The sequence below is a fragment of the Alosa pseudoharengus genome, unplaced genomic scaffold (genome assembly GCF_046254945.1).
Source record: "Alosa pseudoharengus isolate Yale_2024_CS ecotype anadromous, Long Island Sound unplaced genomic scaffold, YU_APseudo_1.1 YU_APseudo_1.1_scf_22, whole genome shotgun sequence".
In the NCBI taxonomy this organism is placed as follows: domain Eukaryota; kingdom Metazoa; phylum Chordata; class Actinopteri; order Clupeiformes; family Clupeidae; genus Alosa; species Alosa pseudoharengus.
Genome location: NW_027468680.1, coordinates 27973652 through 27992697, shown reverse-complemented (window position 1 = coordinate 27992697; position 19046 = coordinate 27973652). Strand labels below are relative to the sequence as shown.

The 19046-nt window shown below is 39.5% G+C and overlaps 1 protein-coding gene and 1 pseudogene across 1 annotated transcript; both read left to right on the top strand.

Moving 5' to 3' along the window:
- Positions 1–305: 305 nt before the first annotated feature.
- LOC143139205 (N-acetyllactosaminide beta-1,3-N-acetylglucosaminyltransferase 2-like) lies at positions 306–3194 on the top strand (annotated as a pseudogene).
- Positions 3195–6766: 3572 nt separating this feature from the next.
- Positions 6767–10955, top strand: ppie (peptidylprolyl isomerase E (cyclophilin E)). The gene is made up of 10 exons (XM_076299567.1): positions 6767–6852; positions 7124–7222; positions 7316–7359; positions 7715–7741; positions 7896–7977; positions 8252–8358; positions 8900–9023; positions 9480–9665; positions 10122–10264; positions 10730–10955. The coding sequence occupies exons 1-10, from the start codon at positions 6822–6824 to the stop codon at positions 10796–10798; spliced, it is 912 nt and encodes a 303-aa protein (XP_076155682.1). The 5' UTR covers positions 6767–6821; the 3' UTR covers positions 10799–10955.
- The last annotated feature ends 8091 nt before the right edge of the window (positions 10956–19046 follow it).

Genomic DNA, 19046 nt, shown 5'->3' with positions numbered 1-19046 from the left:
TTGCAGATATGTCACTTTTATGATGGAAACTGGAGACTAGCAAATACAAATATGCATGACATATGTAAATGTCAAAATTGTCTGTAGTAGGCTACATGTACTGGACCATGAATAAATACATGACGGAAACTGATATAGTAGGCCTATAAGCTTATCATTTTATTATAGGTTCAGGTTTAGTCAGAGTTTTTTTTTTCTTCCGGATTTTTTATTTATTTTTTCCTTCAGTAATTTTGTGTCAATGATTCCTGGGACACTGAAAGACCGGGGTCCACAAAACTTGTTGGGCATGAAGCCCCACAAGGATGACACGGCCCCCCACTGAACTGGACCCCTCGAAAGGAGGGTAGGGCGGACACAGTTATCTCGAGAACCGTAGGGCCTAGGAGGACCAAATTGTTTAATATGTTGGTCTTAAGGGGCCACGTCAACCCATCCCATAACCAGTCCCGGCGTCATGGGGGGACTTTGGGGGGCCGGGCCCGTCCTGGAAGTCATCTGTGCCCGCCCTGGATAAGCTTGGCTGCACCAACCAACCCCAATTCCCCAATCCCATGGATTGATTTTGAACACTAATTAAATGTAGGCCTATATTATAAGTTTGTCAATATAGCAAGTAGCAAATAAAACTTGTAAAATCTGCATTATTCCATAGCTAATCAATCAGGAACATTAGGTACGCCCAGCTATCACATAAATGGAGAGGAGGTTTTAGTGGAGCAGTCTACTTCACATCTGCACTAACCCCTGTCATCCGATGACAAATATGGCTTATCAGCTCGCAGATAGGCTATGTCTCGTATCGTAGTTAGTAGAAGTAGGCCTAGTTTCTGGGTTTGTTTGATAGCGTTAACCTTTACTGTTTTTTTCTTCTGACCTGAGTCGGAGAACATAGAGCTTGTTACCGCTCCAGGGCCGAAGTTATCCGTAACTTCGGGGCTAACTCCCTAACACTCTATCTGAAAGTGGTTAGCAAATGAACGAGGATATTGGTTTTATCTGCGGATTTATTTTTGCAATATTTTGAATATGACTCGCTCCAGAACGTCTACTTTTTCCACACGCATCTCCGTTCTAACACACATATCCCCTCTCGCTTTCTCTCTCTCTACATTCCGGCGCACGGGGCTCTCTTAAAGGAGCTGCACCATTTTACAACAATTTCATCTACATTTCCATATTAGAATGTTTTGTCAAGTGTAAGCTTAAACTACCGTGATCAATTTAAGTTCCCGTGCCCCCCCCCCCCCCCCGGAAAGGTGTAATGTCTGTCCGTGAATTTGTGTCTGCCGCCGGGTCTGCCCATAACCACTCATTTGATGTATAGCGCCACCTAGTTAAACAAAAAGCAAAAATGAGGTGTTGTAATCGCATGTATCTCTGGCTGACCAGGTCAAAACTGCACAAAATTTGAGGTGTATGATCATTCTGACACTCTCTGAATGCATGCCAAGTTTTGTGGAATTTATGTGTAAATTTAGTGACTGTACACTAACTGGCCTGTAGCCAGTTCCTTGCCAGTTGTACTTACCATTCAACTATTCACCTACCAAAAATTCAGATGACGGGGAAAATGGTGGTCATAATAATAATGTTAGAATGGTGAAGTTAACAGCAACAAACTTTGAGAACTATTCTCACACTGTCCTCACACTTCCAAATGATGTGACAGTTTATCTGTCCTGAAATCCATTAATAATGTTTGAGAGGTACTATTAAGACAATATCTTTATAATCAGTCATTATTTTCTTTTTTTCTCCTCTTAACAGATCGATCTGATGACCTGCAGAATCAATAAGAATATCAATGACAAACATCTGCCCAGCCACTCCTCCATAACACTGCATATCAAGATTTACTGTGCATAATACTCTGAAGTTTGGGGAGCCCCTTTGTGACCAGCTTTATGTCTTTCAACCATGTACAGTAGTAGTACAGTACAGTACAGTAGTACACTGCAGTGGACACTTGATCACCTCGACATCTGTATTTGAAAGTCTACAAAATGAAAGGCCGTACCAGAATATTTGTTGCTTTATTAGGGATTTGGTCCTGTCTTGTTTTTATCTACTCAAATTTAGCAGATATTTCTTTGAAGTCTGTAATTGGTCACCCAAGCGACAGAGCAGTAGATGGAAAACCAAAGAGAGTCCAACTTCCTCATGTGAGGATATCCACAGTCCACATTACCCCTGCATTTATAAATGCTATTCCACAGAGCAAAGCATTCTGGAACAGAGAGTTTCACTCTGGTCTCAAAAAGTTGGACAACGCAGGAACTTCCAGACAACCTGAAATCAGCGGCATATCAGATTTCAATACCTACCCACCCATCCTCAAAGATTTTATGCTTAGCATGCATTTCCGCAGTCCTGATATTCTCATTAATCAGTCCAACAAGTGTACCTATAATGGCAAACCTGACAATGTGACTCTTCTCCTTGGAATTAAGTCTAGTCCACACAATTTTGAACAACGACAAGCTGTTAGACAGACTTGGGGGCAGGAAGGGGTTTAGGAAGATGGTTTTCTACGCACATTTTTTCTCTTGGGTACCTTATCCTTGGATGATCCTGATCTCGGAAAGCTCTTATCCCTTGAAGCGCAGCAGTTTGGTGATCTGCTTCTTTGGGACTTTAAGGACACAGTTTACAACCTCACTCTAAAGGAACATGTATTTCTCAAATGGTCCATCCTACATTGTCCTCAGGTCTCCTTTGTTTTCAAGGGTGATGATGATGTTTTTGTTAATATAGAAGCTATCTTTGAATACCTTAAGTCACTGGAGCCAGCCAAGAAGTCAAAACTGTATGTTGGCCTTACACAAATATAAACCTCCCCTGTGCGTAACCCTTATGTAAAGTACTATATCCCACACACATTCTATGATGGACTCTATCCACCCTATGCTAGTGGTGGTGGCTTTGTCTTCTCGGGGGCCCTGCTAGAGTCCCTCTACAATATAACCTGGTACATCCCCTTTCATCCCATCGATGATGTCTACACAGGGATGTGTTTTCAAGCTCTTGGTATAGCTGCAGAAAAACACATAGGTTTCAAGACCTTTGACATCATGATGAAGGAACGGGAGAATCCATGTCTGCACAAAGATCTGCTTGTGGTGCATCGAAGAAATCCACAGCAAACTATACGGTTGTGGCGGAAATTGAAGAGCCCTCTCCTCATTTGCTAAAGCAAATCCCTAGTATTCCTAAGTCACTAAAGCTGTTGAAAAGCCACTTCTCAAGAAGAATAACCTGGATGCCTTCATGCTAAACAATTACAGGCCCATAAAATTATTGAAAAAGTACTCTTTAATCAACTAACCACCTTCCTAACATTAAATGGGTATTTTGATTACTTTCAGCCTGGTTTTCGGGCAAATTACAGCACTGAAACAGCTCTTATTAAGGTTTTCAATGACATACACCTCAATACTAGCCTGGGTGCCATTCCGAACTTATTCCCACCCACAACATTTGAGGTTGGGAAGTTCGGTCTGGCATCGCTCCATTGTGGTGGAAGTATGCTTGCCCTATATCGGGTGGACCAATCAAATCAGGCTTTACGATGATGGATAGGTGAGCAACAGCGCCTGGTCTATCACGTCATCTGAGCACGCTTACAGTAGGTTAGGCTTATGTTTGAAACAAAAACGCTGTGGCTAGAAGGATACATGGCTTTTAAGACCCCATATGGAAAATTCATATTATTTAATGAGGTTGTATCACTGAAAACGATTATTTCTGAAAACTTTGGCCAAAGTTGAGATGTGGGAAAACTCGTGGTTTCACTTTCATCAAGGGAAAACAGCGCTGTTGCATTGCGACATGTTCCCTCGTTCGTTTGAAATCTCTGATTGACCACCTGTTCAAGGGATTGGCGACAGCCTTTCCCAGCTGTTTAACATGTTTGTAGCATATCACTGTTCAACAGAATTATTTTTAAAAATGGAGGGGATATAGGAGAAGAAGGAATAGGAGAAGAAGGATGGTTTGTGTGTTTTCTTCCTACACCTTACTAAGCTATTTTGTTGCTCTGATTGGTTAGGTCTATCCAATTGAGTGCAGAGGCATTCCCCCCCTGTATCGGTTGAAACACACCCCATAATTGCGTCCCAATGGAGCAGTATCAGACTCATATTCTGACTAGAATTGAGTATGACTACGTCAGGCTACCTCAATACAGATTCAGGTAAAACATTATTAGTGCAGCATTTGACACTGTTGATCACAATATTTTACTACACAGACTAGAACACTGGGTTGGATTTACAGGCATAGTTATCAACTGGCTCAAATCATATCTACAAGAAAGGAGCTCAGCTATGCAGATAACACACACATTTACTCAGCTCTGTTGCCAAACGATTATGGTCCCTTTTAATCTCTTTGTTAGTGTATGGAACAAATGAACACCTGGATGTCTCAAAATTTTCTTCAGCTGAATAAAGAAAAAACTGAAGTAATTATATTTGAAAGGAGGAAAAACTTAGGGTTGCCACTCTCATAAAAAATCAGCTTTTTACCACCACATAAATATTTTTTATAATATGCTTTGAAAATTATATACCTTGTGTCTTTTTTTATTTTGTCTTTTTAATTATTCTTTATTTTTAAATATTTTTACCTTGTGCGTTTTATGTTTTTTCTTTTTTATTATGATCTTTACCTTTTAAACAATTTTTTGACTATTGCCCTTCTATGCTTTTATTTGCTATTACTGTTTTCTTTTGTTTATGTAAAGCACATTGTGTATGAAATGCGCTACTGTATATAAATAAACTTGACTTGACTTGACTACTGCGCAGCTGCGCAGCCTCAAACTGAGCTTGCCGACGTAGATGGGACGTCAGCAACCTGTCTGAAATTTGTAACTGTTCTGGTAGCTGCGCCGAGAGAAATCTGAATCAAGCGTAGATCCCTACATACACAGCACATTATTTCATCAGGATGCTTCTCCAACACATCCCCAACATACTTACAGCACACTGCCCCCCCCCCCTCTCCCCTACATACACAGCACATTATTTCATCAGGATGCTTCTCCAACACACATCCCCAACATACTTACAGCACACTGCCCCCCCCCCCTCCCTATACACAGCACATTATTTCATCAGGATGCTTCTCCAACACACATCCCCAACATACTTACAGCACGCTGCCCCCCCAATACACAGCACATTGTCTCATGAGGAAGCTTCTCCAACACACATATTGCACACTGCCCTCTCCCCACATACACAGCACACTATCCTATCTCCCTTGTCATCCCCCCAACACACACACCAAGACCCCTGGCAGTTGGGTTAGTCCCTTGAGCCGTGGATCTGCCCAAGGTTTCTTCCTTAGTAAGGGAGTTTTCCCTTGCCCCTGTTGCTCTTGGGTGCTAAACCCCTCTTCTACTGCACTTTTTATCCCCCCCCCCCATAAATGCACAAATAGGCTGACACCAGACATAATTTCACTGCATTTCTTACATCCAGTAACTATATGCATGTGACAATAAACATCCTTGTATCCTTGTAGATCTGTAAATAAACTAGATGTACCGCATAGTGGTACTAAATATGACTGCCACTCAGTCCTGTACATCCGTTCCACAAAAATAAATCACACTTATCAATTTGTCTCCATCTCCTACTCCATCCCCCTATAGGGTAGGACGATTCTAAGGGCCAGGCACTGACAGGACGATTCTAAGGGCCAGGCATTGAAAGGGGGCCCCAGAGAGCCCCCCCCAATAATATTATATATTATTGGGGGGCCCAGAATTATTGCATGTCATAGGGCCCAAATGATCTAGCAGCGCCCCTGGCCACAAGACGTTTTCTAAGATATTGTGTGAGATTGCCCATAGGAAAATCGAAATGAGATCTCTTTTGTCTGTTCTATTCTTTATGTTTGAACTCCTCAGGAATAGCTACCCTCTTCTCTCAGCCCAATTCAACTTCATCTCAAAATACTATTGAAATAAAAATTCTCCTCAATCTATTATTTTTGCTCATTATTTCTCCTAAAAATTCTTCTATAATATAAGTGATTTAGGAGAAACAGGTGAGATCTCAATAAGAGATTATTTACTGCTTGTAAGACAAAGAAAAAAATATTTTCAAGAAATGTTCCTTTAGCTGATGAAGTCCATAATGCTGTGACATGGAACATGGGGTATACGAGGGGAAGCCCTGAATTTAAAGAAAAAAACATTAACAACCATTAAATTACAATTGAAACGGAAGTAGTATGAAACATGATATTGGAATCATCAATTTGACATGATGGTCTATAATTTTAATGATGAGCAAAATCTAAAGTCTACATGTTAATTTAATGCCATGTATGTACAAATATTGTGGGTCAATGCTCAGAGGTGAACCAAGGATATCCAGACCAATTTTCAATTGAGAGTAGGTCTGGTGTTTGCTGGGCTATACCTTTCAGAGGCCCTATTGTTGAAACAAAATTGTCAACTTTATGTGCAATCTTTCTCAGTATACTCTCAGAGACCACAATAAGCTGGACTTTTTTGGACTCCCCCCCAAAAAAAGTATATAATTTAAAAACACTCTGATACCAATGCAGAAAAATGAAAATGACCATGAAAATGACGGCCCCATGATGTCTCATTCCAACAAATCTGGCCCACTGTCCTGTGGTTCCACTCGCTACACCAGAAGCCCCACCAGGAGGACTGACCTATGTCTGTTGGACGTTTGAACTCCACTCCACCAGGTGGCAATAAAAACCCATTCCATCAATTGCAGAAAAACAAAAAAATCACGAACTAGAGGGGTTGAAAGGTTAAAGTTTATAAAATCATGGCGGCGGCCAAGCGTGTACTCTATGTTGGTGAGTAAAACAGAATAGTCATAACTTTGATATTGGTTTATTAATTGCTCAAAAAACATTATACAACAAAAGGGTCGGGAGACTAAAAAATAGCGTTAACGTTTGTTCTGTTGCCGAAATATGCTAAGCCCTATTTGCAAGGTAGAAGCTAACGATAACTCGTTCACGTATGTTTAACGTTAAGAGTCTCTTAACGTTAGGTCCACATAATTATTTATAAGACTATACTCTTTCACAACATTACGTTCGACTGCTGTCTTTTATTGACTAGGTGGGCTTGCGGAGGAAGTGGATGAGAAAGTTTTACACGCGGCATTCATTCCATTCGGTGATATTACAGACATTCAAATTCCATTGGATTATGAAACAGGTAAATTAACCGCTCGGTCCAGCCTACTTGTAAATATTCCCCCCATGGAACTGTCAGTCAGTGGTTAATGTTCCATGTCTTTTTCTTCTATAGAAAAACACAGAGGATTCGCCTTCATTGAATTCGAGCTTGCAGAGGTGGGTTGTTTTTGTAGGTCTACATCGTTTCAAACTCCCTGATTTCCTGCAATCGAATGATGCTGTACTTCCCTCTTCTGGATGAGAGTTGCGTTTTGTTCAACTTGTTGAAATCATTTTTGATTTTTGTTCATGTTTGAAGCGAGCCAAAGTTTAGTAGTGGTACAGAACGCCATCTAGTGTTTATCAGTCAATTCAATGTTTCTTTATTAGCATGACTGTCGGTACGGTGTTGACAAAGCACTTTCAAGAAGCACTTTCACTGGATTTCCCTAGATGAAGACTAAATTAAAGATTAAAGTTGTCTAACGGTCATACAATCAGTGAATTAAGTTTCCGCACTCTGTCATTGCAGGATGCTGCTGCCGCAATTGATAACATGGTGAGTTTAATAACGCTTCTAATCTCCCCTCTTATTGAATGTACAGGACTATACACAAATGCAAAACTTGCAATTTTAACAGTCTGTCTCTGACACTGACTGGACAGGTCCAGTCTACAGATCTATATGTACCTCATGGTTTTGTTATTTGCAGAATGAATCCGAGCTGTTTGGCAGGACCATCAGAGTAAACATCGCCAAACCCATGAGGATTAAAGAGGGTTCCTCTCGTCCAGGTAGGCATTTTATTATTATTTTTTTTCAGTTACTAGTTCTGGAGAAAGCGTGTTTGCACTAGAGGTTGCTAACTTGTTCCTTCCTAGTGGTCAAATGTATGTGTAAAATGTGTTTTTATTGGGTTTTTATTCCTTATTTTCTACATTACAAGTCTTTCTTTTCTGTGTGCATTGGAATGCCATATTACACTTGCCAGTAGTAAGTACTGAACAGTATTTTGCCAGGTCATGTATTGGTAAATTGAGTTTCTTTATATTGTGTCTGTATTTTCAGTTTGGTCCGATGACGACTGGTTGAAGAAATTTTCAGGCAAAACTACAGAAGAGGGTGAAGAGGCAGTATCAGCAAGTGGAGAACCAGCCAATACAACAACACAGGAAGTAAGATGCTGTTGTTAATCACTTTTGTATGTGCTTGATGGTCACAGACAGTAATATGCAGCTGTGTTACAGTTCATATCTGATCATTTAATTTGGCATTCTCCATATAAAACTATTGCAATTTATGGAGTTTGGTAAAGAAAATTTCTTAGGTATGTTTTATGAGCCACTACTTTTACTTATGAATTTGAAATAATTGTTGATAATTGGTATGTGTGGTCATGTGAAGGTACGATAAACACACCTGTCATTCTCACTACCCTTCCAGCCTATACACTGTGTAGTTTTGTTGTTGGGGTTGAAACATGTAAGAAAAGCGTTCATAAAATGGCATCACCAACAATATAGCCTAAAAAAAGCCAGTTAGCGTCTCGTGGTGCTTTTATCTTTGGCTGTTGGTGTTTGCATTTTTTTGCATGCTTTTTAGATCACTAGGTACTAGTAAGGTAGCGTACTAGTTTTAGACAAACTTCGTAATACTGCTTTAGTATAAATTAAGTTAAATGCTCACATTTTAAAATCTATCCTCTGTACTTTTTAGGGTGAACCTCCAGCCAAAAAGGGAAGGAGCAACCCTCAGGTCTACATGGACGTCAAGATAGGAAACAAACCAGCCGGAAGAATGCGCTTCATGTTGCGATCAGATATTGTTCCCATGACAGCAGGTCATTAATACGTTTTGTGCATTATTTATGTGTACTCATTTTCCTATTTTTGGTCCTACCACAGCTAGTGTGCATGATACTACTGCAATGGAACTTAAAATGTGTATTGCTCCTAATTTCATGATTATCTTTGTCACAACTGTCCACAACACAGTTCTCTGACACTCTTATTTTGCTAATGCATCAAAGCTTAATCAAGGTAATCAATCATCTATTATTTTCATATATTAATCCTTATGGACACCATTTATTGTGGTCCTCATCTCATATGCTGTGATGGAATTTGAATCAACATGGCTCTCACACAAAACAGTTTCAGTACCATTACGTTTTGTTTAGAGGTACACACCATACGTCAAGGGATATAATAACTCGGGTACATCGCAATTTGCCAGGGAAAGATTTTGTTTTTCTGACCAGTCAGTAACCCATTGCCACATGATTTTACCTTGACAGAAAACTTCCGCTGCCTTTGCACCCATGAAAAGGGCTTTGGTTTCAAAGGTAGCAGTTTTCACCGAGTCATACCACAGTTCATGTGCCAGGGGGGAGATTTCACTAACCACAATGGCACTGGAGGCAAGTCCATCTATGGGCGCAAGTTTGATGACGAGAACTTTGTGCTCAAACATACTGCCCCAGGTAAGACTCATTTATTGTATATCCAACCAAGTCTGTCAATGCTGGGTGTGGGTGGGCAGGAGAAAATTCAAGACTCTTAGCTATGTATAAGAACATTGGACAGCTGCAATATCTGCCAAGGGAGGGTTACTAAATTCTGATATAAAAATTGTGGCATGTGCAAATGTTTTGGCATCCTACAGTTAAAATGTGTGTATAATTTTAAAATTAAAAACCCTTTCGCTGCTAGGGGTTTCATGACAACTGATTTTTACCAGTTGACAAGTTTTTCATTAGTTGACTGTTTGACTAGTCGCTTTGTAACAGTGTCATGCTGGTGATCATATTTTTATTGTACCTTGATACAGCCAGCCCCAATCCAGCAAGCATTAACAACTGTAAGAATAACTGGATAATTAGTGGATTTGATTGTTATACTTTCTGATTAATCTTTCCTTCATATTTTTACATATACAGGGCAGTTGTCCATGGCCAACTCTGGGCCTAATAGCAATGGCTCTCAGTTCTTCGTCACTTTAGACAAAACAGATTGGCTTGACGGCAAGCATGTGGTGTTTGGCGAGTTGATCGAGGGTATGGATGTGGTGCGCGCTATTGAGGTGAGTGGGAGTGATTCCATAAAATATGTGGAGTACAAATGAGGGCTGTTATTGTAAGCTGTTATTAAAGCCTAAAGTTTCTATTTCAGCGTGATCGAAAGAAGATGATATTGATGATTCTTAATTCAAAATGACTTATTTTGTTAAAGAACTTTAGTGATTTTTCACATAGATCTCTGTTTCTCGAGCTCACCGAGTACTGTCGGTATGAAAAATGAAGGAAAAAAAGCTAGACATCTACAGTGCTACACTCTGGGGGCATCTTTAAAATCATGCCCCCAGAGTGTAACACTGTAGCTGCCTGGCTACAGCAACTTGTTTTTTTTCCGTACCAACAGTACTCTGTGACATAGATCTATGTAAAAAATCATTTTAAAGCCTTTTAGATTTCATTGTTTTGTGTTTTTAATTATTTCATTGTTATGAATTATGATAATTGAAAGTGTCCTTTTAAAAAATCTACAGGCGCAAGGATCAAAAGATGGCAAGACCAAACAGAAAATCATTATCTCGGACTGTGGGGAGTATGTGTGATAGCTGTGTATGAGTGTTTATGTGACTGTACTTGTAATTGTTGGATATGTGAACATCTGAATTAAACGGGAGTTCTTTGTTAGTTTTCAACATTGCTTCAACGTTTTGTATAGGTAAATCAGTGATGTAAATATGCCAATAAATGCTTTTATAAGTACTTTAGTGCATTTCCTCCTGTTCATTTGAGTTAGTTTCTTGTGTTATTTTTTAAAATTATTTTATATTGAAATTAGATTTAACCTGCAATTTTTACATTGTCTGTTACTTTAATGTATGAAAAGCCATCATAAATTTCAATGGCGTATTAAATAATTATCTACTTCAAATCTTACACAGCCTGGCACATCCCTGAATTCCAGAACAATGCCTGATAACATTAAGCCCTGTAATCAGGGTTCCTACGCAGTATGGAAAACCTGGAAAAGTATGGAATTTGATTTTAGTAATGTCCAGGTCTGGATAAGTATGGAAAAAAGAAACAAGGGTATGGAGAAATATTTGTGTTTCCAGACTATTGCATCTACAGTACAGTTCTAATCACTTCACTCAGGTCATAATGAACCATTCCTACTGTTGTGTAGCTTACAGTTTTTTACAATTGTTTACACACGTTTTCAAAACTCTGTGTCTATTTTTCAAAACTCCACACACAAAACCCACAACTGCTCACACAAAATGCAAAATGCCCCAAATCTCCAGTAAAATGACACACAACATTCAAAATGTCAAAAACACATGTTTAAAGCAAACATTCGCCTCACATTACAAACATTTTTGTCATAATATGACATTTTGGATACATTATGTACACACTGTTGCTCAAAACCTAAAGCTCTTCTGTCTTAGGCTTTCTATATGTATTTCCATACAAGAGTGAAAGTTACGGTATCAAAAAGAGAAGTTGAAATACACAGTAAAAATGCAAGCAATATGAAACTCAATGAAACCAAAAATAGTGATTTTTCCCAAATAATTTGCTGTTGTGAATACAGTATTTTACAGCAAACAAGAAAAAAAGCAAAGAAGAATACAGTGACCACCAGATGTACATGGAGTTTTGAAAACACTGATTTTGTTTTTTTCTAAAGACAAGTGTGTGTGTGTGTGGGGGGGGGGGGGGTCGTGTACAGTATGTATTCATAGGCCTATAGACCCTTTCAACTGCAGAAACAAACAATTCTACAGTAAGCTTTCCTAAAGCATTTCTGGAGGCACAGAAAAATTTATTGAGCTAATGGTATACTGTAACATGGGGACAAACAAAAATAGAGTAAAAAGACAAATTTTACATAAAGTCAACTTTTTGTAGAACATTACTGTAAGCTAAAGTCCGATTACTGTAATTTTCAAAGTATCTGCATTGGTTCTGAATATTTCAACCGGAAATCCTCTAGGAGCAGATTGAAAGGGTCTATACCTATATAGAGAGTATATCTATTCGTAGACCTATACTAAGGCAATGATTGGATGGTGTTCAGTAAAGTAAAGAGTGTTTGCACATGTGAAGAGAAAGAGTGAAGCACTGGTGATTTAGTGTGGCATTTTGATGGGTTGTGTTTGAAGAAGGAAATCAAGTTACTTCCTGTTAGATTTTTGTGTGTTAGGTAGAAAATTGTGTTTGGTGTTTTGCAAAATGTGTTTTAGTCAATTGAAAACTGAGTCAAACACTGAGAAGGACATGTTTAGAAAATTGTGAGGACATGTTTAGAAAATTGTGTGACAAGCAAAGATTTAGTGTGTAAGCAGTTGAAAAAAACTGTAAGTTGTTAGTCCACATCAAGATACAATTGAATGGGGGTCCTCAGAAAAAAATCTCTCCCACAAGGGGACCCTGGTACCAAAACCAAATCGAGAACCCCTGTGCCCCTGAAAACCATTGTGCACTGGTTTGTTTGCGTAGCTCTGCTATTTTCGGCTAAAACACTAGTAGACTTTTTGGATTTTGTAAAAGTTACCAAGACATGGATACTCTATTATCTGATAAACTGTTAAACAAATAATACTGTTTATTTCTGAGGCCTCTGCCAGCAGTGCACTAGTCTCCAACATATGTAGGCTATGCTGTATCAAATGTGAGTGCACCTTCCAACTCAGCACTTCCCCAACGAAAAGTATTCAACAAAGTGTTTTCTGAGGGCTAACAAGTTAATAATAAACATTATTATACAGCTGTTCACAATGCTAGTAGAACACTCCATTGCCAATGTCTCGAATATGGTCAGAAAAATCTATCGAGAAGTTTGAACATTTGAGTATGGAAAAAGTATGGAATTTTGAAATGGAAAATGTGTAGGAACCATGTGTAATACAGAATCCATTTAAACACATCACATTTATTACATATTTATAGAAAATATTAATATTTACTTACTGATATTTTGTCTTAATTTTAGGCCTAAAAACTGATTGTCTTTTGACTTTGCAGTTAATGTGTAAATTGCTCTGTCAGGGTAGGGGTATTTTGCTCCACCACTGGCATGGCACAGCTAGCCCCCACTTTATGTAAGGGATACTTCATAATTCAAAACTAGAAAAACATTCAACACATTCTGTTTTACAGCAATGATATTTTCCCCCATCCTACCCCAGTATGTCCTCTGTCCTTATAGGTTAACGTAGCCTGCCATGTGAAAGACTAGGCTACTTAGTAATGGTTTATGGTTCATTGGAACTAATGGTTTATTTTACATTTGACGGTCAAATACATTTTTACAACAATAACACAAATTGTATTTTCTTAAACTTGACACAAATTGCAACAACAAAAAAGAAAGAAGAAAGAGGAAAAAAGAACCTTTGATTGTTGTGTGGTCATGCGAAAGCAACAAAGTTCATGATTTTGTCACTGTGGCAACCAGAGATTCGAGAATCCTTGATGATTGCTAGCCAACTTAGCCACATTGACACGGTAGTCTAACGTTATCGGAAAAGGGGTGCAAGTTGATAATATGAATTGGAAATAGCTTTTAAACAAACTTGCCAACGTGTCTTCTTGCTGAACCGTGCTAGTTAATGAACACATTTGATTACGGTGTTGGGCGAGGTACTTCAGTACTGGTCTAAGATGCTGCCCAGGTGTTTGTAGGCCTACGCCTAACGTTAACCATCCAGTTGATTAGCCCACAGATGATCACAACTTTTCTATCCTCATGGTGTTGGCCAAGTTAGTAATTAATTAATTTACTTCATAGCTAAATTATTCATAATGCCGCTTTTTCGGAGTGCTATTCCATTCAGACGTTTTTATTCTGATGGAGAACCTGCACCACCAGCCAGCAGCACACCTGTCATCAGACCTCCTCCAGATGGTGGCTGGGGTTGGGTGATTGTATTTTCATCTTTTCTATATAACGTGTTGGTCTTGGGATATCATAACTCATTTGGAGTGTACCTTATCAGTCTTCTTGACACATTTGGAGAGACGAGCCAAAAGACAGGTAAGAGGACAGTATAGGCTAGGGCCTACGTTAGATAAGATTCCATAGGCTAGTGTAGACTGGCAGCTTTGTAGGCCAAATGAGAGGAAAATAGCATAATGGCCACCTGTTGACATATTAATGTAGGCTTCGCTATCTCATCTCAAAAAGATCTCATTAGACAACAACTTTTGGGGGTAGTAGGCATAGGCTACTGTTAACCTTTGTCCTAAGAAGACACAAACACACTGTAGGCCTACACAAAGATTACTTAGCAAGCTGAAAGATCATCTGGATCAGATTAAAAAGAACTGTTGCGAATGCACTGTATGGTGAAACATTAATGTAAAAGCTAATATAAAAGGGGGGGAAATCCTGAAATGTATTCACATTGACTTGTCTTCCAGCCTGGGTCGGATCTATCAGCTATGGTTTCATCATGATCTGTGGCCCATTATCAGGGAAGCTAACTGTGAAGTATGGTGCCAGAGAAATCTCCATTATTGGATCCATTATCATCATGATCTCCATCATATGCTCTTCTTATGCCTCTTCCCTGGGTGTCCTGTTCTTCACGCATGGCTTTCTCACAGGAGTGGGTTCAAGCTTCGCTTTCACTCCAGGTTTTGCCTAAATCACAATTTATTCTTTGAATACAATGCCATGAAATAAGATGGACTAATCTCGCAACAGATTCTACATGGGGGGGGGGGTTGCAGAGCTACTTGAATGGAACAGTTTTGAACAAATCTTTGCAGTGGTTATGATGCCAACAACATTGTTAATGTTTTCTTTAACACTGAGATTGTACAGATAAGTTACAGATATTATAGTGTTATCTGGAGCAGCTGTCCATCTACATGTGCTATGCCACTTTCCTTGATGCATGGCAGGCATGATCATGATAAGCCAGTACTTCACGACCAATCGAGCTCTGGCCACCGGGATAGTGATGTCTGGGGGTGCAGCAGGTGCTCTGGTCCAGACCCGTCTCCATCAGTACCTCATCAACACGTTGGGCTGGAGACGGAGCCTGCGGGTCTTCTCCACTCTCATGATCCTGTGCATTATGGCAGGCTTCACCTACCTGCCCCTCAATCCAAAAGGTACCCCACCTCTCACATTCATATGCTAGAGCTGTCACAGAGGCTGCCCAAAGTCCTTTTAGGCAAGTCCCTCCAATCGACGGCCATATTGCAACGTATTTTGGGCACTTATCGGCCATCTATTTCGGGCAGAACTGCCTGTGCGCAAGGCTTCACAACTCCAACCTTGCTGCAGCGGCGTGATCACAACACATGATTTGTACAATGTATTCACAACACATCACGATTGCCACAAATGTCGACTTTTGGCCGTGGAAGGGGCGGGATATGTGTAGACCAGTGCTTCTTAAACTAGGGGTCTGGACCCCCAGGGGGGTCGCCAAAAATATGGGAGTGGTCTCAAAATGATTTTTCTAAACATTTTTAGACAAACATGTTTAAGAACTGGGATATTCAGCCCTATATGTAGGCATACAATTCAGTGTTTCCATAATGTTCTTCTGAAAGTGGATACTCTGTACACACATCTCTTTAGTTTACCAGTGACAGAACACAATGCAGCCTTCTTTTGCCACAGGATCGCCAGTTTTACATTGAGTGACAGCTAGTTATCCATTGGAAAATGATTAATCAGATTGTTAAAGGCTGCCATTGACAGTACCTTTGGTGTTGCACAGAGGACCACAGGCTCAGTCCCTGCTTCAGTCATTGCAAGCGCACCTGATTGATTAATCACCCACTATGTGGATACTGTTTTTTAGAATTGATTTAGATTAAGTTTTATTTAGTATAATTTGAATGTTAGTATATTTAGTATATTCTTTATCTTCTACAGTCCTTATTGCTTAGTTGTGTTTTTTTATATGATATACTTTTAATTACTTTTTCTGCTGTTAGTGAATGTGTGTGTGTATGTTGTCTGTATGCTACTGTGACCTTGAATTTCCCCTAGGGATCAATAAAGTATCTATCTATGTATCTATGTATCTATCTATCTATCTATCTACATAGCCTAGAGAACACATTTAGTTTTTGCCGGTTGGAGAGAAGGGGGTCGTGGGACAGTTTAAGAACCACTGGTGTAGACAACTGCCATATTGGCGTTACAAACTAACCCCATGCCTTTCTATGGAGGATTTTTTGAGTGCTGTGTCTTCTCATTAGAAAGTCTCTGGGCTGTCCTACACTGCATGGCCTCTCATGCAGATTCAATAGATAAACCCATAAAAAACATCCGTAATATACTTACTGCTTATTTAGGGGTCAGTCCTGATAATATTCAGTCTTGCATATGCATTTGCATTTGTATTCCTATTGCAGGTTACAAAAGAAGTGTTGCTGATAATTTGAAAACCTCACCTTTAAAGAAATTTGTAGTTGATCTTGGTTTGTGGAAAGACACCGTCTTCCTCATCTGGGTAGTGGCTAATGGGCTGTGTAAATTTGGATTTTTCATTCCTTACGTGCATCTGGTGAGTGTCTGCTAAGTCTATCTGAAATATCATGCATGTGTGTGTCTGTCTCTTCCCCACTGTGAGCCTTGTATCTCTGGACATCTCCTGTTACAGATCAGACACGCCGTGCAGCTAGACATACCGGTGGACCAAGCCACGAACATCATGCTGGTGTTGGGCCTGAGTAGCATGATCAGTCGCATCATCTTTGGCAGAATCTGTGACTCAGAGAAGATCAACCGCCTCTACTTTAATCAGGCCTCTGTCTTTTTTGTAGGTGGGTTCAGCCACAGGCTAGCACAAATGTTATAGATAGCCCATGCTCAAATTGCTCAGATTTAATAGTTGTAATAGTATGTAGATTATCTTTTCTTTGAGAGGGAAAATCAGTTTAGATTGATTCTTGCATACATACAGTAGATATTTGGTAGCTTCTTATACATATATCTTGAATTTATTTTAGGCCAGATCCATGGGGAATGCATCAGCCATAGCCATACGTCTTGCAGAACATATGGATGAGTCTTTGTGTCTTTTTGCAGGCCTCTTATACCTGCTCATCCCCCTTCTTAAATCTTACGCTGCTCTCATTGGCTTTGGTTTTCTGCTGGGTATCGCAGATGCTGGAAATTACATCCTGCTCCCTGTGCTAACCTTTGACCTTATGGGAGCTGAGCGCATGCCTGTTGCCTGGGGGTTCATGCTTACTGTTAATGCTGTCAGCTGCTTTGGACCACCTTTTGCTGGTAAAATATAAGTGTTATTTAGCATACTGTAATTCTAATTTGATTAAATGGACTAGAATATTATCTGGGTTGTCTTTAGAGTGGCTTCATAGCTGATAACTGACTGAATTCTTGTCTGCTAGGCTGGATGAATGACATGACTGGGAGTTACAACCTGGGCTTCATAGTGGCGGGTGCTCTGAATGTTGCAGCATGCTTTGTTTTAGCTATTATACCATGTGCCCAGCGATCTAGACAGACACGTAAGAGCATCATCAATGTCACCATTGATCAAAACAACGAGATCAAGGAGTGGACTGAGGATATTCTCCCTTTAACAGTGGTAAGATCAAATGAACATATCCTGGAATTTGCCTGGTTTTATCCATTGCTTTATAGAACTATTTTAAAGTTTTAGTTAGGAAACATGTTTTTGTCTTTTAGGGTGATCCACCAGCTTCTACTTATGTGAACTACTTGTCCAGGACCAAGTTTCGCTGTCCGGAACTGAGTGATTCGGGACCATCTTTGTCAGATGCCCCTGAGGAGACTCAAATATAGGACACCTGCTAGAAAAAAGGCCTGGTAATAGCATGTGTGAGATTAAATTATTTGAATGAAAAAAGTTATTTTTGTGTCAGAAAAAAATAGCAGTAATGTAGCTGTTATTATATCCTTATTTAAAAAGACAGTACCAGCAATGTCCACTAGGTGACAGTATTTACTTTCTGGGAGTGTAAAGTACTGAGGTGTAATGGAGATTACATCCTAAATTTGATCTGAAATAAATTATCCGAATATATGCAGTATGATTTAGAGATTTGAAGTAATAATGTAGAACTAAATTTAAATTTAAATTTAACTAAATTAAAACAACCATTTACACTTAATTACATTATGTCTGTTGTTAATGATTGAAAAATGTTGTACAACAGACTTGGCCTTGTGAAATCCTCAGTTAAGTTACATTTAAAGGGACACCAGGCAACGTTTTCGTGTTAATTAATCATCTTCGTAAGTTGGTATATGGTTAAATGACTCATTACGGGGCGAATGAAGGCTCTCACCCGCCCCTACTGCCTGTAGGAAGAATATCTCACTTGCACGTTCGGTGTATCCTACCCGCCGACCGAAGCAGGATCAGTTTACAGCACAGAGGCAGGCTAACGAAACGCTAGAGATTGTTGCAAACGTGTGTATAATGGCAGAGCCGGCGAAGAAGCGGCGAAAACCCTTGACGGAAGACACAAAGAAAAGGAAAAGAGCTTCAGACCGAGCGAGGGGGAGTTTCGTAGAGAAAAAGCATCAGGCTTACCTGGTGTCCCTTTAAATGTGTTTGACCCTGTACAAAACAGAAAAAAAAAAAAACGCTTGTGGATGTAAAATAGATAAACAAAATATTATATATAATATTTAGGAATTTGACTCTTAATATTATATGTAATATATAGTTAATAAATGAATTATTCAGGGACAATAGGACAGTAGCACCCATGGTATAACTGTGATCTATCTAACTGGTCACTGAGTTGTCTTAGCAGCCTTCTTTAGGGTTACCAAGGAGGACAGACAACAGGGTGCACTTTCCAATATAGCTGAACATGGCA